General features: G+C 52.1%; 2 protein-coding genes across 4 annotated transcripts in view; one reads left to right on the top strand and one right to left on the bottom strand.

The window, feature by feature from the left end:
* GNAZ (G protein subunit alpha z) overlaps positions 1–6,701 on the top strand; it is a 63,493-nt gene extending 56,792 nt beyond the window's left edge. Inside the window, exon 3 of the mRNA XM_019665427.1 lies at positions 4,854–6,701. Coding sequence (XP_019520972.1) covers positions 4,854–5,198 — 345 coding nt within the window. The 3' untranslated portion in view covers positions 5,199–6,701. The remainder of the gene's footprint in view (positions 1–4,853) is intronic.
* RSPH14 (radial spoke head 14 homolog) overlaps positions 1–19,861 on the bottom strand; it is a 91,563-nt gene that overhangs the window by 66,614 nt on the left and 5,088 nt on the right. For all 3 annotated transcript variants that reach the window (XM_019665430.1, XM_019665428.1, XM_019665429.1), the window contains 3 exons: positions 19,289–19,546; positions 18,155–18,257; positions 14,448–14,566 (listed from right to left, as the gene is read on the bottom strand). In XM_019665430.1, the coding sequence (XP_019520975.1) occupies positions 14,448–14,566; positions 18,155–18,257; positions 19,289–19,487 (421 nt within the window). In that variant the 5' untranslated portion in view covers positions 19,488–19,546. The remainder of the gene's footprint in view (positions 1–14,447; positions 14,567–18,154; positions 18,258–19,288; positions 19,547–19,861) is intronic.

The following is a 19,861-nucleotide window of genomic DNA, read 5'->3' as shown; positions in this document are numbered from 1 at the left end:
CCAGGCAGTCATTGGAGATGTCATTGGTCCCTGGAGCTCGGCGAGTGCTGGCTGAAACCCAATCTGTAGAGTCCAGCTGTCTCTTCCATCCCCCAGAGCTGCCTCAGCTGAATCCCACAGCAGCTCTGTACTGGGGGTGGAGGGAGGCCAATCTTCCAGTGAAAGGTAACAAGAGACACCCCAGTGCCAAGGCATGGGACCCTGAGTGGCACAGGAGAGCACCCACTGGGGCAGCAGTGGAGCTCCAGGACAAGGCCCAGCAAATCCAGGTTCTCACATCAACACCTTCATCCCTCCTCACAACAGTCCTGGCATTGAGCACCACAACCACCCCCAGTTTACAGATGAGGAAACTGAGGCCCAGAGAAGAGAAACAACTTGTCCAAGGCACAGTGAGCACTGTTGGTAAGCGTGAACCCTGGCCTCTGGCCCCAACCCCGTGCTCATAACCAGGATTATCTTCACTTTCGTGACAGCAGGAAAGCCTTCATGGAAAATCAGGACCGAGTGGTCAAGGCCCCCTCACTACCCTTTGCACTTCAGCTCACCCTAGTCCCTGGCCTCCCCAGAATGTCATTCCAGGAGCTGGTGCTGACCAGGCCACCACAGGTGCTGTCATGTGGCAGCCATGCATGGGGTGAAAGCCTCTGCCACTGAGTTCAGCTTTGAGCAAAGACTCGACTCACAGGCCAGCAGGCTGGAAGCCCCTTATGGATGGGTCATCAGGTACAGCCACAGTCCGAGCAGGCGACACCCACATGCCACCTTGGGGGTCTGTTCAGTGGTGATGAGTATATTTGGACCTTCCAAGCAGAAGCTGCCTTTTTTGCAAATGGCCAAGAAATGATTTCTGTACAACCCTGGGGTCTGCCCGGCCACCCACCTACCTCCCATTGTCTGACATGCTTTGTTACAAATCACTGATTTCTCACCGCCAAGCAGTGAGATTCCTGCCATTGCAGAGGCTCCTGACAGGAATCGTCTCCTCCATGTTATTTATATAAATGAATTTCAGACAAACCCCAGACTCCTAGAAGGTGCCATCTTCCTGGTGAGCAGGCCCTGGAGAAAGCTGGGTGGGCATCAGAGCCCCGGCTGGCTCGCAGGCCACTGCCAATGAGTGCATTTCCTCCTGGGAGAAGCATCCAAGACCTCTGCTCCATTTCAGCTGGAGAGAGAAGTGCAAGAAGTGCTTCTTGCTGGAAGTGAATGTATGATTGGTGGAAACACGGGCTACCCATTGAGCCTTGGTAGCTGGACATCTGGGCCTCTGTCTCTGTCTCCCTGTGTGTAATGTGGGTAAGCCCCTCACCTTGTAGTGTGGTCTTAGGTGGCAGAAATGGCTCCTCTGATTCTGGGTCTGAGGAGAGGATGTTGGGGCTGATGGAAGTGGCGGCAGGATAGGGGGTGACATGCTCCGATGACTTCAAGGCTGCCCCTGGCTTTGCTTGCTACAGGGGTGCAGTTGGACCACACAAGGATAATGCCTGCCCCTGCCTTACTACCTGCAGGACCCTCGGCAGCAGCTCTGACCCATGACACCAAGAGGACAGAGTCATAGGAGAACTGGGTGGCAGGGTGGGAGTCGGGGAGAAGAGTGAGGCCATAGCTGGCACCCAGGCCATGCACACCCAAGCAAGGCCCAGGGGAGGCCCCAGAGGCCATACAAAGAGGCTGGGACTTTATCCTGGTGCAGGGGGCACAGCCAGAGGTGTGCCACAGGAAGATGAGTGGGGGTGCAGGGGCAGGAGGAAAAGTCGGAGGATCCAGGAAGAAGAGGCCATTGAGGGAAAGCAGAAACTGGAGAGGTGAGGGGAGGAGAGCGGCTGTGCTGCTGCTGCCTGGGGGAGACCCTGGAGGCCGCTGGGTGGCACCAGCTCCTGGGGCTCACTCCCATACTCACACCAGTGCATGCTTCACGTGGTTTCCAGAGTTACAGCCCAAAATAGCACACTCCTTTTTCAATGATTTGTGATTTGAGGTGTCAGGACGCTGCTCTGCCCACCTGGCAGCACTTGGGCTGTAGGAGCACACACATGCAGTGATAGTGGCACCATGGGCACCGCATCAAAGGACCAGAGGGCTCTGGCCCTCCCACCCCACCCCCTATGGGGGCAGGGCATCTACACAATTAGTGGTTTTGTGGTTATTCTCTGATGCCCATCATCTCCTGAGACCTAAATGATAGCCAGTGTGGTTCCCCATGGTTTGTCCCAAGGAAAAGACGGAACTGGGAAACCTGGGCCCCCAAATGCCAGCAAAACCAGAGGAGCCCCAGGAGCGGATGAGGGTGACGTCAGGCCCTGATGAGGCTGCACAGCCACAGTGATCCTATGAGCGAGTTTGAGGCCCAGGGCGCGGCTGTCCTCCCAGCTACCTTGGGAGGTACGAGCCTGAGTTCCAGGAATTTCCAACTAAGGAACGTGAGGCTCAGATGTCCAGGCTCCAAAAAGTCTGCCAAAGGGCACCCATGGGGCAGAAGAGCTCTCGATGTGTCAGGATTCACGGGGGCTGATCAGCGGGGTCTAAAGCCAGGGGTCTGGGGTGTGTGCTGAGCAGGAGGGCGAGCCCGCTGTGCGGGGTGTAGGGGCCACTCCACTCGGGACCTGGCAGCTGACCTTTTCCCGCACACATATACCCCACAGAGCACTGACCAGCAAGGCCCGCTGTGTGACCGCTGGCCTGTATGCATGCACTGTCTCAGCATGTGGAGGAAGCCCTCCTGCCCCTCTGATTCCCAGACTCCAGGGCCTGTCCCCCCGAGAGGCTGGGCTGGGCACAAGAGCCACTCAGCTCTCACCCCAGCTGACCCAGCAGGGCTCAAGGAGGCAGGCCCTGGCCCCTCCTCTTGGCTTGCCCACCCATCCTTGAACCCTAGCTCCAGACCTAGCCACTGGCCTGCTGGGTCCCACCTGCTGGGGACCAGACCATCCCTCTATCATCCTTGGGGGGAAAGCCTCCTGTCTGGTCTCTGGGACTCCTTCACCTAGTGTAAGAGCTGAGACCTGTCACTGACCCTCGGCATGTTCAGCAAGAATTTGCTCAATGAATTCATGAATATGTGCTAATAGCCACATCTATTATTTATCTGATGCAAAATTTGGGGTCAGAAGCACAGTCCATGATTATGACATCATTTGTATGAGAAATGATGGCTCTGTTAGTCTTTACCACATGGCTTCCAGGAATCCATTAAAGCTAATTACTCCCCAGTAGAACGTGACAATCCTAGTCTACCACTTAGCACTAGCACTTGGGAACGTGCGGCTTCTCCAGACATTGCTGGGAATGGGACTCCTGCGTCTTGTTCCTCCCTGCAGAAAGGTTCACCCCTCCCCGCAACACCAAGACCAGAGACTCCTCACTTTTTGGAGCTTCTGTTATTCTTGAGCTTGTTCTAAAGGCACAACATAGGTTTTGAAAAACATGATCTCCCAGGTGGAGTGTAGGGTCTCCATTCACCTTCTCCGTAGTCAGGGGGGTGATGACGGTGCCTCTGGGCATCTTCCCCCCATTCAGCCTGGTTCCGCCTCAGCACTGATGCTGTCAGGCCTGAACCTCAAACAACTCAGGGTCTGTGGGAGAGCAGAGTTTCGGCGTGGCGTCCCCACCCTGGGGTGACCTCCCTTGGGCCTGACAGCACCGCCTGTCCAACCTATAGATACAGTGAGCCTGGAGCTCCTGGATGTGGGGTTGGAGCACATTTCCTGCCTCTAAGCCTCAGTTTCTTCATCTGTACAATGGGAATAGGAAGGTGTGAGGATCAGACAAGCTGGCACCCTGTCTCCCCATTGTCAGTGCCAGTTGCAGTTTCCATTGTTATCAGATCTGTGGTATAATCTGGTCAGAAAAGTTCTTAAATCCTAAGACTCAGATCTAAACTAAACTGGCTCCAGACTTTGTTTATCACTCAGTTTATTCATCTTATCTTTAAACAAGGGGCAGCGTCCACCAGCATAATTCATCAGCAGTAGACATTCTTTTTAGCAGAACTGTTAGCTGTGTGTGGCAGCAGTGGGCTTGGGAGTCAGACAAACACATTATGTTCCTTAAAAGCCCATAGTCACTACAGCACGTTCACGGTCCTCAGAAATAGAGGTGGTAAAGAAGGGCTGGGTGCCACGCTCTATAGTCACTACCCCTCCTGGGCCACCATCCTCGAGTTCTCCGTACCAGGTGGTAGGCCCACAGGAGGTGCCCTGGGCAGGTAGAGGCCACGTGTGACCTGGAGGAAGCCCGAGGCCCAGCAGGGATAGAGGCGCCTGAGCCTTCCCCAGCTCTGAACTGGAGCCTTTGGTTTTGAAAGCACAGGCCATACTCTCACAGGCTCCAGCTGAGGACTGATGGTACCACACATGGCAGGATCAAGGCTCAAAGGATGGGGCCAGAACCCCAGCGGGCTGCCGGGCAGAAGGCTGGCCATGCTCACGTTGAGGGAGGCGTGATGACGGCGGCTACCGTTGGAGACGAGCTTGCACGTGCAGGTGGGGCAGGCTGGGCCCTCAGGGTGTGAGGTTGGAGACGCCCTAGTCCACCCGGTTGAGGGAGGCCAGGCTGCAGCCCCAAAGACACTTGGCACCACTGGTGTCCAGAGGAGGGTCCCATAGGGTAGCAGAGCTGCTTACACGTCAGACTTGGCTCAGAGGGCAGTGCCATCCACTCTGGGGCTCCAGAGCCTGTGGGAGGCGGGTGAAGACACAGTTGATGTCGCAGAGGAAGGACGTCTCAGCAGAAGGGTGCTTTTGTGAGGGCCAGCACTGGTCTGGGAGACCCGGCCAAGGGAGCTTCCTCCCAGCCAGGGTATTTCCTTGCTTCACGCCCCGATTAACGCCAGCATGTCTGCCCACCCACAGAGTCGAATGGCAGAGAGCCTGCGCCTCTTTGACTCCATCTGCAACAACAACTGGTTCATCAACACCTCACTCATCCTCTTCCTGAACAAGAAGGACCTGCTGGCGGAGAAGATCCGACGCATCCCGCTCACCGTCTGCTTCCCCGAGTACAAGGGCCAGAACACCTACGAGGAGGCCGCCGTCTACATCCAGCGGCAGTTCGAGGACCTGAATCGCAACAAGGAGACCAAGGAGATCTACTCCCACTTCACCTGTGCCACTGACACCAGTAACATCCAGTTTGTGTTTGACGCGGTGACAGACGTCATCATACAGAACAATCTCAAGTACATAGGCCTTTGCTGAGGGGCTGGGCCAGCCCGTTTGCCTGTGGCAAAAACCCCCCGGGGTGTCACACCCCAACCCAGCTCGTGCTAGGGAGACCCGGCCCAGGGGCAAAAAACGGGGCCCGAAGAGTGTCCCCCACGCCCCTTTACCTCCTTGGCCCCCACGTTTCCACAAACATAAATATATATGGATAGATTGCTAAGTAGGTAGACGCACGCACGCGCGCACACACACTCTGGAGACAGCAAAGTTCCCCAAAGTGTAGAGGTTCTTTAAGACTTGAGGAGCTGTCACCAAGTTCCCTACAACCCCTTCCTGCCCTTTCACTTTGCCTTCCCGAGTCGGCCCCACTATGCATGGGGGCCTGAGTTGGGACTACGGGGAGAGGTGGCCAGGCCACCTGGAGAAGGCCAGCTCTGCCTCAGCCCAGGACTAGGGACCTCGCCACTGACCAGGAGGGAGGGCTCGAGAGGGTCCACGCACCTTCCCTGCTCGACACGCCCACCTCTGGCCTACTCGGTACCATGTTCTTCGTTTTCGAACCAGGGTGTGAGGCCAGATGACACCACAAACCAGACCTCCAGCCACTCACAGCTCTTTTTAAACAGCTTCAAAATATGCAGCAAAAATCCACACAATAATATGAGTGGCACGATTCGTTTCCAACTAGGCCAGCTGGGTTCCAGCTTTTCTTCTACTCGTCTGATGTTTTATAAGTCAAACCTGGTTTTTCTTCTCTGACATCCTTTTTTTGGCCAAACCTTGTGTGGTGTTTTCGCAGAAAAATACAGACAATTTCCAATGCAGTTGAGTATTCTTTTTTAAAATGCAGATTTTCAAAGCCTATTTTTTTTCAGGTGGTCCTTTTTGTGTCTGGCTTGCTGAGTGTAACAGTTGTTATCTGGATGAGTCTGTCCCTTGCTCCCGAGCAACGCCTCTTGAGGCGGCGTTGTACATACGCCTGTGCAGCGTCCTCGTTACTGGTGCGGTTTCTGCTTCATTTTTATTTCGGAAAATAAATGTGATGTATTTAAAGAAGGCTCTTCACCTTGGAGCGAATGAACAATAACTAAATGTCTTGGTATTTAGAGAGTAAATTATGTGTGGCTTTGCAAGTGGAGGAATGGGAGGCGAGAGGCGGGCCCCCCTGCATACCTTGCTCCTGAGGTGAGCTGAGAGCGGCTGCAACTCCTCTGAAGGCTCAGCCAGCATTGCAGCCTGAGGGAGGCCCTGCTGGGACCCCAAGCTCCTGCCCCAGGGCCTGTGGCACCTGCCACCATGAAAGGATCTTGGCCGAGGACCACGTGTAAATACGAAGCCCTGCCGCTGCCAAGAGGGAAGGCACCACCAGAGCCCTTGCCAAATCTTCTCTGTCTGCCTTTGTTCAATACCCGTGTGTCCAAGGTCAGGGTGCAAAATCACAGCCAAGGACTTTAAGAGATGTACAGAGGGAAGAGGAGCTGGTATGGTATGAAAGTCAAAGATTGTTTACTTTAAGAAAATAAAATATCCTGAATGAGCCGAGCCTTGTCCCAGCGTGCTGTGTGCATGCAAGGCTAATATCTGGGGAGTGGCCGGGGGGGCACCTTCCACCTTGAGGTTCCTTTTCTTTGCCACCCTCCCACACACACACATTTAGGTAAAATCATCTTGAGGTGAACATAAAGAACAAGCTAGAGAGGAAAGACGCTGCAGAAGAGGGGAGCCCTGCCAGGCCCAAGTGTCCTGAGGAGCCGAGGTTTGGGGATGATGATGGCTCTCGCCCCTCCTGCTATCCCCAAGACCCTGCCTAGGCTGCCCTGTCACCCAGACCCCTCACACTCTAAAAGGCACCTCTGCCAGAGTCAGAGTCATCCCCACAGAGCGGAAGAGGTGCCCAGAGAGCCTGGATGATTGGTGCCAACAACCCTCAACAGTGTAGGGTGGGCCCTATAAGGTGTGGGGAGGAGAAGCCCCCATCGCCCACAGTTGGCTGACTGTGGTTAGAGGCATCATGTGGTAGAATGCACTAATTAGAAGTCAAGGAAGTTCGTTCACCCTGCACCAGGCTCCTTACACATTATTTTAACGCTCACCGCCAAGGCAGTGTGTCTTATTTTACAGACGAGGAAAGAGGCTGTATGTCGAGGTCAGCAGCGGTGGAGATGTTCTTCCCTGGAGGAACAGGGAGCCGGTGCTCCCTGAGGCCTGGATCCTCGCCCGGCTCTTCCCCCAAGTGCTCTGTCTGGCCAGAAGGGGCAGGAGCCCACGGGGAGCACATAGCCACCCTGCACCACCACCTCGAATCCAGGATCCACACGAAGCCCTGGACAAGGGGAGGCAGACAGACACACACACGTGTGCACACACACACATACTCAGCCATCAGACACACACAAAAAACTGGCACTCTGCGGAGCCCATGTGGGGATTCCCTTCACGCCTTCCCCATCACCAAACAGCAAAAACCCAGGGGGGGCTTCTGTATAAGAGGAAATAACGTGTGACTTATTGAGACTTATTTTGCGCTTTTAATGCCAACTGTGAACAGAGCAGTAATCTTGCTGTGAGCATCTTTAACCTAAGAATACACAGCTAGAAGGCAATGCGAGGATTCTGCCTTCTCTCCTGACGTGGTCAAGGATAGGAGGCGGCTGCCCTGGGCCAGTGCCCCTCCCAGCTCCTACCCTCCACTGCAGTCTTACTCTGTACCCATTCTTCCTCTCATAAACCTGCCACAACGTTCCCTTCCCCATCCTCACAGTCCAAGACCCCTTGGTCCCACAGGGCCCAGGTTCCCTGGCATTGGAAGTCCCCTCCCTCCTGCACTCCAGCTCTTACTGTACCCAGGGCGAGGTGGGAAGCAGTGTCTGTACTACCTGACCCCCTTCTTCCTCCACTGTGCCCACACAGTGCCCAGCTGTGGAAGATACCAGCTGAGCTGACGGGCCAGGGCGAAATGAGCTCAAGAACCAGCAGAGGGGAGAGTGAGAGGAGGCTAGAGTTGGTGGCAGGCCACTGAAGGAGAGAGGCACGTTCCTGTGCAGGGGGAGCTGGTCCAGCCCCACCCGCTGCAGGCAACGAACCCCTCCCAGGTCCCACCATGAGGGCCAAACTCCCTCTCCCAGGACACACTGAGGAGTGGGGGCTGCAAGGGTGCCAACCTCCCCTGGAGCCCGTGCAGCCACATGAGATGATGCAATAGGGAAATGATAGTGCCATGATAACCTCGGCTCCCCTCTGTGATAGCTTCACCGCACACGGCCCCTCCTACTCCTGGGAAGCCGAGAATATTGATTCTATTTTACAGAAAAGAAAGCAGAGACCCTGAGAGAGGATGACTTCCTAGCATCACAGGGTGTAAAGAGTGACCCAACAGGGCCTGGGTCCCCAGGGGCTGTGCTCCATCTGTCCACACTCCCCGTAGCCCACGTGAGGTCCTGGCCAATGAGGACAAGTGGGCACGAGGTGTGGTTCAGCTGGCACAGCAACAAGTGCTGGGGAGGGCCGCACTGTACCATGAGGACAAGGGGGCCGCACCAAGGCTGGATGGCAGACTGGCCTCACCAAGAGACAAACCAAGCGAGGGGCTTCAGTGCTGAGTAGGTCCTAGGCCAGGTGCTACCTGGTTCTGCCCAGCACATGTCCCGGGAGGATTTGACCACTTTGGTAATTCCATGTGTAACAGGCTGTCCCAAATCACCTGGGAATATTATGAAACCTGTGAAGAAGGCTGAGCAGGGCCACCTGCCCTGAGACGGAACATGTGGATCCGCGCTGGGACCGTGGCCAGGCTTGACTGGGTCAGATACGGGAAGGCTCTCCTGGCTGGTGGGGGTGGGGGAAGGTGGCTGGGGAGGGTGAGGGGAGAGGAGGCATCTAGAAGGTGCAGCAGGCTGGGACTCAAGTGGACAGCGTCATCATTGGTGGGTGTCATCTTTTGCTAAGTCCAGGAAGGAGGCAACTGCCCTCAAAGACAGTCAGCCTGAGGGTGTGCCCAGGGCCCAGGTGGCCCCGGACCTGAGGCAAATGAGAAAGGAAAGGCCCCCCCTCTGGGGCAGCCAGCCCCGTACCTCCACCCTGAGGTGGGGAGGCTGCCCCGGGCCACCTTACCCGGCAGAACTGTGAGCTGCGGAAAGGGAGTAGCACCCCGTTTTGCTTCTCCAGCAGCCACTCGACCTAGACTTCTGCTACTGCTATGGCTTCAGCTTCCCCTGGACACAGCAATCCCGATTTCTCTCTAGTCCAGATGGTATATAATTCCAGGGGTGTCCCCCTGCACCTCAAAACTACCAGAATCAGACCTGCATCCAGACATCTCCCCCCACGGTGCACTGTCCCTCCCTAGCCCAGCCCTGCTCTTTTCCGAGGCCAAGGAGCCAGTCTCCACAGGAGAGGCCTGAGTGTATGGTCTCTGCCCCTTTCCCCCCTCCTCTACCTGGCTGGTGCTCTCCTCTCGGCGGGGAGGGCACCTGCCTCCACCTCCACATCACCCTCAAGCCCAGGCTGAAGCCAGTGGCTCAGAGACCAGCACAGGGACAGGGCCAGACTCCCAGGTGTGACAGACAAGGACTGAGGTCAGAGAGAGGGCCAAAGGGGGCCTGGACCATGGACAGTGGGGCTGGTAGGGGGACACATCCGGGGTCTCTAGGCTGTTCAGCCACAGCCCAAAATCCGGTTTCAGAAGACTCCTCAATTTCAGCATCGGAGCCGAACACCTGCCCGCCAAATGAGACCTGTCCCCAGACAGGGTTAGTAGAAGCAGGCAAGGAGACAAGCTCCCACCAGAATCACAGGCGGGCACTCAGGGCCCAGCTAACGGAGAGCCTGGGCTGGCAGCCTCTGCGTGGCGTTTGCCTCTGCAATCCTGGTTCCTCCTTCCTGACAGGGCACCACCCTGGGACCTGAGATCACAGCAGAGCCCAGTCAAGCCATCATCAGTCCTGGAGCACCACCTGCTGGGTATTCGGGGAAACCACATAGCAAGCCAGAACCGTCCAGGTGCAAAGACTCAGAGGGAAGACCTCCGTTCCCCACCATGATGCCCCAACAATTTGTCAAGCAAACGAAGAAGTGAGTGAGTGAGTGAGTGAGTGAGTGAAATGCAGCAAGAAAACAATCGATAAATGATCTTTAAAAATATGGCATACACAACCAATATTTGTTGAGTGCCAACCACATGCCAAGCACTCCACCAGGTTCAGAGGGTGCGTTTTGGTGTCATCGTGGATAGAAAACCCATACCAATAACCACCAGTATGAGAACTGGCCAAGCCCCGAGTATAGACTGTCCGGCCAAACCACGCAGGCACCCAGGCTACCTACCAGTTGCTACTCATGCTTGAGGTGACACGCTGATAAGAGCAGAGTCGCTGACACAGATGCCCTCACCCCACCCTGAGACCCCGTGAGAACACCCCTAATGACACAGCCACATCGGCCAACACAGAATCCATGGCACTGAGAACACCCCCGCCAGACAGACCTCCTGGGGCGCCCACCACACTGCATGTCTCCCTTCCTCCCTTCAGCTATCCCTCCTCACCTTTCCCCTCACTGCCACATGTCCTTCACCAGAGTGTCCCAGGCCTCCCTTCTGGGGACATCAGAGACAATGAGCAGTGCCCAGGAAATCCTGTGGACAAGGTCGAGGTTCACCACCGGGGCCCTAAATGAGGCGTGTCAGAACCATAGCCCCCCTGTTCCAAGGTACACCCAGAGCTTGTAGATTCCAGAAAATGTTGCAGGGAGGAAACGGAGGGGGTGGGACCTGTCCACCAGACCCCAGATTACCATAGAGCTTTTATAATTAGGACAGGGTTGGCCTGGCAAGAGCTAGACAAGAACACCTCAGAACAAAAACCTGTTCCAGGGACCTTCACAAGCTAAACATGAAGCACAAAACTCTTATACTTTTAGAAGAAAATATGGCAGAATATCTTCATGAGCTCTTATACAGCACCAAGTTCTCTTAACACACACACACACACACACACACACACAAGATTGATGAAACTGACTATATTCAAATGAAAAACAGCTGGACAGATAGATGAGTAAACAAACAAATAGTGAAAAGCCACACAACCAGCCCGGGAAATGGCATTGCCAATGTGTATAACCAACAAGGGGTTGGAACGCAGAATAAATGAAACACTCCCTCAAATCAATAAGAAATGGCAAAAAAGAAAAAGCAACTCAGCAGAATGGGCTCAGACTCCCAGGAGGCACTGGGCGGTTCAGGAAGCTGAGGCGGCACCAGGCAGAGAAAAGCTGCCCCCTTTCCCAGTCACAGATGACAACAACGCCACACAGCAGTGACTTGGCACAGGTCAGTCAGGTTGCTGGAGAGGACGCAGCTGGATGGCTTGGGAAGAAGTGCGATATTGGACCACGCTGAAGGCTTGCAGGCTCCGTGCCCCATGACGCCCTCCTCCAGTGGAGGCCCTGCAGGGACTCCAGGAAAACCTGAGCAGAAATGCCAGGAGCAGAAATACCTGGCATGCCAGTCAGCGGGGCAGGGGTGCGTATGTTACATGTAAGCATTACATCCAAACACTGGGGAAGGACGTGCCGCAGTTACCATAATGCAACAGAGCCCATGGTATGACACGGATAAATTTCAGAATTACAACTTTCCAATGTTTTTAAGTAGCAAAGACATACAGACAGCAAGATCCATTTACATAGCATTTGAAAACATGCAAGGAAAGATCTATATCTAATTATATGTGTGGTAAAAATAGACATGCATTGGGGATATAGTCACCAAATTATTGGTGGCTCCAGGGAGGAGAGGAGAAAGGGTGCTGGGTGGAGGAGGTTCACAGGGGGCTTGGACTGTTTTTTGGGGTTTTTTGAACAAGAATCTCGAGCACATGTGAAATATGGTTGAACATTAAGATTTAGCAAAGCTGGGCGATGGTACCTGATGTTCACTATCATCATCTCTCTACTTCTCTGAATGCTTGAAAGGCTCCTGCATGGTGAGCACAGGGCTCAGCACTGGGCTCTGGTCCTCCACAGAGACACCCCATTATCTCAGTGTCTCTCAAACCATGGCCACACAGGAGAGTCAGCCAAGGGTTGGTTGAGAAAGGTGTGTGCAGAGCCCACCCACAGAGCCCCAGAGATGATTCTGCAAGCCAGGGGATAGGGTGGGCTTTTTAAAAAGACCACCAGGGGGCTCTGCTGTCCAGCCTAGCATGTCCCCCAACACCCGGCACCCCCTCCCCAGGGCTCTGCTCATTCGACCTGCCTCTCTGCACCTGATCCTATCCTTGTCATCATTTCTCTCTGGGGCCTTAATTTGGGGAGTGGTCACACCTGGCCCTCAATGTTTACGGCACACTTGTAAAGGGGGTCACTGGCCTACATGCTTGGTGAGCATCTTCTCACTTGACCCTCGCTTCAGGCCTTGAGGCAGGTACTATCAACCTCATTTTAGAGACAATAAAATAACCTGTCTAGAGGCACTCAGGGAACAAGGGGCAGGCCAGAAAGAACCCAGGTCTGTCTGACTACTGGGCCACAAAGTCTATCTGTCTGCCTTGAGGCATCCCCTTTAAGGCTTAGTATCATGTCTCTTTGAATGAGCGCCTCCTTTAAAATGCTCATTGCATCGTGTGACCGGGCGATGTCAATCTGACACAAATCTCAGCCCTCTAGCTTCAGTCAGCCGGTGGCTAGTACCCTGTACTCTGCATGGAATTGGGCTGGGAAGGGAGGGTATGTTGAGACAGAGGGAGGAGTGGTCTTTGGGAAAGGACCTTTTAATCCTTAAAACACAGCGCTAGGGCACCTCACAAAAGAGGACATTTACAGGATTACAATAACCAGGGAAATACAAATTAAAAACAACTCACCAAAATAGCTAAAATAAAAATACAGGAAGGAGCAAGTGTGGGTGAGGATATAGAGCGCCTGGAACTCTCATCCACTACTGGTGGGAATGTACATTAGTATAACTATTACATTTTCCAAAATCATTTGTAGTACCCTCTAAAGCTGGACATAAACTTTTCTTATGCCCAGCAATTCTCCTCCTAGGTGTATCTCAAAAGAACAGTATTCAATGTCCAAAGACACTTTTAAGAATGTTTATATCCACTCTAGTCTTGGCAGCCATACGTTAGAAACAGTCCAAATGTCTTATCAGCAGCAATGAATAATAAACTATATTATTTAGTGGGTAAATAAACTGTAGTATACGCATATAATGAAAATACCACACTCCAGTGCAAATCAGCAAAAGTCAGTAATACATAAACATACGTGGATCTCAGAGACAAAATGTTGAACAAAAGAAGCTGGAAACAAAATATTACATGCTGTATGAGGTCTGACAATTAAGTTTGCAAACTCATCCTAGGAAAGGTGCTCCATGCCTCATTGCTGAATATCACTATGGTCACCTTTGAAGTACTCCCCTTGGGAAGCTATGTACCAATGTCAGTGCCTAGTCCACCCTTCAAAGCAATTTTGGAACTCTTTTTCTGGAATGCCCATAAGAGCTGTTGTCGTATTACCATTGATGTCCTGAATGTCATCAAAATGTCTTTCGTTTTTTTATCAATATTTTTTTTGGTCAATATTTCCTTTATCTTCAGGTAAAGAAAGAAGTCATTGGGGGCCAGATCAGGTGAGTAGGGAGGGTGTTTCAATACAGTTATTTGTTTACTGGCTAAAAACTCCCTTCACAGACAGTGCCGTGTGAGCTGGTGCATTGTTATGATGCAAGAGCCATGACCGGTTGGTGAAAAGTTCAGGTCATCTTCGTCTAACTTTTTTACGCAGCCTTCTCAGCACATCCAAATAGTAAATTTGGTTAACTGTCCAGTTGGTACAAATTCATAATGAATAATCCCTCTCATAGCAAAAAAGGTTAGCAACATCGTTGCAACAAGTTCACGAACTTAATTGTCAGACGTCGTATGTTTCCACTTATGTGAAATTTAAAAAGAGGCATAAACTAATCTATGGTTTTATAAATCAAAGATATTGTTTACCTTTGGGTGATGGGCAGTAACTGGTATGGGGCATGTGGGAAGTCTGGAGAGCTGGCGATACTACATATGTTCTGATCTGGGTAGTGGTTCGGCAGCATGTTCGCTTAGTACAACTTAACCGAATGTTCATGTATGATTGGTGCCTTTTTAATATGTATGTTGTACCTTAATTAAAGCATAACTTTTTTTAGAATGTGCTGTAGACTGTGATCTGCATGTAGCACACACCTGACCTGGAGAGGAGACAACGGGGCCGCCCAAGTGCCCACTGAAAGCCTACCTGAAGGCAGCTGAGCCAGGTGCTTGAATGCCAAGTGTAGGTTTTCCCGGCAGGCTGTCTGGGGGTCGTTCAGCAGGAAGGACAGGGCAACAATGATGTCATGCTTCAAAAAGCCTTCTCTGGGGAAGAGACGTCATATTTAGACACAACTAAGGCCAAGCCTGGAGAGGACCCAGGAAGAACCAAGGGTCAGTTGCCCACCCTCACCCCCGACCTGTAGTCTGAACCCGTGGCTGGCTGGTGCAGACCACATCCCTCTGGCTACCTGAGAGAAGACAAAGGCCAGAGGTAGACCACACGTTCTGGAATCCTTCTAGGCCATGAGAGCAGAGTGCCTTGTGTGGTGGTGGAAAGAGTCACAGCTCTGCCCCTTCCTAGCTAGGACTCTGATTTGAGTTCTTTGTGCCCTGGTCCTTCCTTTCACTCCTCTGAGCCTCACTTCTATCATCTGTAGAATGGAGATGAGGCAGCGGAAGCTTGTAACCGATCTCCCCCGCGCTGCCGGCTGAGCTGACCACCTCTCTTCACCTGCCCGGCACTGATGCTTCAGGACAGTGAGCCGCTCGCTGCCCCTCCCTCTTCTCCCAGTGGAGTTGCCAGCTTGCCGGCAGCCAGTTGCTTACCTTCAAAACTAGGTATGCCTGTTATGCTTGTTGTTATAATTATATAAGTTAATGAAATATTAGGTAAGCCAATTAGATGAGAGAAGAGGTTGTTTTTTTTTTAAATTTCCGTATGAAAACCAAGTTGAATGCTTTGCGAAGACTCAAAAGTGAGTCTCTAAAAGAAGTGAGATGATTGTAAAAGAGCATAGAAGATTTTTGCATGCAGATTACTTCATTAATGTCTTGAGTTCTTGCTCTATGTGAAAAGAAACCAAAGCTGCAAATTAGATGATGTTACAGGTATGGTTTAAGCAAAAAAGATGACGGGAAACAACCACCAGTGGGCTCATATCCAAGAAAAGGCCTGGGTGGCACACAGGGATTGATGAATGCTACCTAATCATTTGTGTTAAAATGAACTGTTTAAAATTTAAAGGGAATATACAATGTCTTCAATTCCTGGCTTTTTAAACTATTTCAATTAACCAACTAACTAAAGACCAAATCTCATCTGTCAAGAGGACTTCATTGGTCACATCGCTCAAGGCTGAGTCAGTGAGAATTCAATATGAGGTCCTTGCCCAGTGCACAATGCACAAGAAGTGCCCAACCAACTGTGTTTCTGCTGTGTTGGCCGGGACTTAACCATATGGTGAGTGCTGAGTTGTTCTTAGAGAAGAAAATCATAGTGGGACACCCAAGTTGCAGGGGCCTTCCCTGACCACCTGCACTGAGGTGTCTGAGCCTCTTCAGTCAGTGCCCAGTCACCCACTCCATGTCACTCCTGCTTTATAAATCTGCTGTTTGCTATTAGGGTATCTGCCCCACTCACCAGCAGGAGATCAAGAGGGGGCCAGGGGGAGCCAGGCCACCTGAGAGGCCCTCCTGTGTGGGGGCTATCATATGAACTAATGTATCAGGGTGACAAGATACCAAGCCCCAGGCTTCTATCCTCATCCCCCTGTCCATCACTACTTGTGTGGATACAAAAGGGCAGAAGGGTTTCAACATGGGCAGTTAGTTACTTAGAGCTTGACAGGCTCTGAGAGCTACGGGTTTTAGTTATAAGATCACCACTGGAGCTGGGCAAACTTCAGAAGTCATCCCTGGTTAGTTTTGGCCCGTTGTCCAATGTGGTGTGTTGGAGCCAACCGGGGTTTTGGACAAGTGCGTCACGCAGACCAGTATGAGGGTTTGTAGAGGACACAGAAGGAGTGTGTGGCCAGGAGGCATCAGGTCCTTGGTCAGTGACAGTTTCTTCAGCCACATCCTGATAACACAGCCACAGATTGGAACCCTCCTCCCCTGCCCAGACTTCCTAGTGGTGCTAAACAAACCTACCATCACCCTCACTGGGCTGATAGTTTCCTTCTAATCACCCAAGTACAAACATCTCTCTCAGTGACTGTCACCCCTCACCTATCTCAGGTCCAGAAAGAGAATAGAGGAGTAGGAAGAAGGAGAAATGCTTTGTTCCTCTGTGCCCCTAAGGTCCCAAAGCACAGTCCTTGGGTCTTTTTCAGATGGGTGTGGTGAGACTCCACCAGGAGTCTTGCCAGGACACAGAGCAGGAGAGAACAGGACAGCCCACCACCACCCACCCCCAGGGCTTGTGGCCACACCCACCTCGCTATCCCCTGCACTGGTCTGCCCTTCCTGGTGTGTGTGAATTTGCAGTTTTGGTTTCTTTAAAGTAGTGCAAGGATTCAAAGCCTAATGAACGAATCTGCATGCAAAAACTTTCTACAATCATCTCACTTTTTAAAAAAAAGACTCACTTTTGAGTCTCCCTGTGGCACGACCTCTTCATACGCAACCCTGTTCGCAGCACCTTCACACACGATCGGCTGGTCACACCCCCTTCCAAGGACTTAAAATCAGAACCCAGAGAGAAGTCAGGGAGCTGGGAGGACAAGGGGACTGAGAGACTGAGGTGGCTGGCTGGAGATGGCCCTGAGCAAGCGAATGCGTGAGTTCAGAGAATGGTCTTTGGGGAGAGGGAGGCAGCAGTCTCCAGAGAGAGGAGCGGACACCCAGGACAACGTGGGGTGGACATTTCCGAGGTGTCCCCAGGCTGAGCACTTCACTTGCGTTAACTCCTTTAACTCCCTTCCCCACGAGCAGGTGCCGATGAGGTCACCGAGGCTCTGAATGTTTGGGGAGAGACAGGACTGAGAGATCTTCAGTTTTGTGAGGCTCCCTGACACCCCTGAAAGGATGTGAAGTGTCTCTGAAGGGGTGCCTGTTGTTTACAGCAAACACGCCCACAGACAATGAGTACCCTGCCCCTGCGGTGCCGTCTGTCATCACTGTTATTATCACTATGCCTCCCTCCTTGCTGGGCATGTGCGCACTGGCAGTGGTTCCTGGCAGGGCTTGAGGGCTCTTTGTGATTTTTGGATCTGTTTTTAATACAAAGTAAAACTAGTAGTCCCAGGTCAAGAGAGTGAACTGAGCTGATGTGGGAAGGCACCTCTGACCCTACCACTACCACCACCACCACACACACACACACACACACACACACACACACACACACACACTCCTAACCAAAATGCTAGACGAACTACTTTAAAAAAAAAAAGTAAAATGCAAAACTGTGCTTACACAGGAAAGGGACATTTTCAGATGCCAGAAACCTAGAAGACCCATGAGCAGGTTTGAAGCCACCAGCCCAGACCAGGTGTGCACTTTGAGGCTGATGTCTTAACATGTACATGGGAGCGAACAGGAGCCAAAGCCATAGGCCCTATGGGAGTCTGGGAGAGGGAACTGGTGTCCCCATAAAGAGCCAAAAAAAGGTTAAATTGTCACAGGTAAAGGCTAAATTGTTGTGGGGCCTGAACGTTCTTTCTACCTTCAAAGAGGGACGCTCAGAGCTGGAAACTAATATAAAAGCTGGCTTAGAGCAGAGGGCCACATTAGGCCGCCACAGAAGCAACCAAAACCACTCCAGAGACCTATTCTGGCCAAAAAGAAGTCCAGCCAAAGAACTGTGCTACAGACAAAAATCAGAGTCCTCAAGGTCATTCAAGGGCATGCCACCTAGGGGTGGGGTGTGGCTCCAAAGCCTGACATTGGTTTCCAAAGACAGCTGCCCACCTGCCCACGTTATGAGTCGCCATGATGCACAGCACCTCGGTGGCCTTGATCCGAACCATGTTGTTAGTATCCTTCAGCAAAGCTTTCAGGCTCTCCAAGCAGCCTGCAAAGCAGAAAAACCTTTTAATATTTACCAGTCTCAGAAATCAACTAACCTAGAAGGCAACAGGTGAGCCACCATCAGGCAACAAGAGATTACCAGAGTTCGGGATGCAGGGGAATCTTTACAGTTAGGAAGTATTTCAGAGTCACTGCAGGGGTCTCTGTGTGCTCACATCCAGAGACTGTTTCACCTAAGCCCCTCGTACACTTCCTACTAGTGCCTTCTCTCACAGTTCACCATGGGGTTAAGAGAATGGGCTTTTCATTTGGAGAGAGCAGGGATCCAATTCCAACCCTGTCCCCGAAGAGTTATGTACCCTCGATTGGGCTACATCCGGGAATGCCAGATTGAGCAAATAAAAATCCTGCTTTATTTATTGCTTGGGCCACCGTAGCCTTACATCCTTCTCTGAGTCTCAGATTTGTTACCTGTTGGTTGAAGATTCTCCTCTGCTCCCAGGGCGGGTGTTATGAGGACTAAAGATAACATGGGCACTGCATGTGGGGTGGTGCTGGGTCAGGGTCAAGCTCATTAAATAGCAACCTTTATTACTGAAGCCCCACCTGGTGTCCAAGGCCATGACAGGACCATTGCTGCCTCTGAAATTAAACCAGCCCTTCAGCTAAGGCTGGAGGGAGAAGTGACAACTCATCCATCATGTACCTGATCTGAGAAAGGTGCAACCATGTGCCACTACATTCACCTCAACTCTCATTTTGGTAATTAGGAGCGTGAGAAACAAGGGACAGGGGTCCCAGATACATGTGTGGTTTCAGTAGGTAGGTGCCTATATTTTGTGACAGCCTTGTGGATGAAACAAATAAACAGGGCTATTCGGTGAATTTGTGGCCACTTGGTTGAGTCATAGCAGAGAGTCTGGTTTGTGGCTCTGGGTTGGCCGCTGGGAGCGTCCCACAAGGACTGACTGACCAGCTGGGAGGGGTGTTGTGACGGGGCCAGGTCACCTCAGCTCCTCCCACCTCAAGCCATCCAGACCCCAGTCGCGGTCACCTGGGCTGTGACATTCTCACCTATGTCGATGGCAATGTAGACATGTTCTGGGTCATGCATGAGGTCACATAGAGCCATGAGGGCTTTCTGCCTTGTCAGCAGGTCCTCCGACTGCAGCTCCTCATTCAGCTTGGGCAGGGCCCGGCAGCCATAGGCAATGGCAGCTTGGGTGGGGTTGATGTCAGGGAGACGGTACATAGAGATCCGGGCATGAGCCATCTTTCCACACCGGCAGAGGGTGACTCGCTAGCTTTCAAAACGAAGCTCTGTAGAAACCGCTGATTAAAAGAACCCAAAAAGTTGTCATTATTATTACTGTGATTTAGAAGCTACTTCTCATTTGATCCTCAAAAATATAAGGGCAGCCAGGTGGATATTTATACATCCATTTTACAGATGCGCAAACTAAGGCTGAGGGCAATGAATGGATCTGCTCAAGGTCACAGTGAAGGTAAGTAGCAGTCCAAACTGCAAACTCCAGAGTTCTCTCATGCTTAATGACGGAAGAAACCACCCACACTTTACAGGCTGGGCCTTTGGTCAAAGGCGCCAAAGAGATAAACACTAATATGGTGACTACATTTAGTGCTTAT

The sequence above is a fragment of the Hipposideros armiger genome, unplaced genomic scaffold (genome assembly GCF_001890085.2).
Source record: "Hipposideros armiger isolate ML-2016 unplaced genomic scaffold, ASM189008v1 scaffold_443, whole genome shotgun sequence".
Lineage (NCBI taxonomy): Eukaryota > Metazoa > Chordata > Mammalia > Chiroptera > Hipposideridae > Hipposideros > Hipposideros armiger.
Note: the sequence above shows the minus strand (reverse complement) of the source record. Positions and strands in the feature narration are given on the sequence as shown.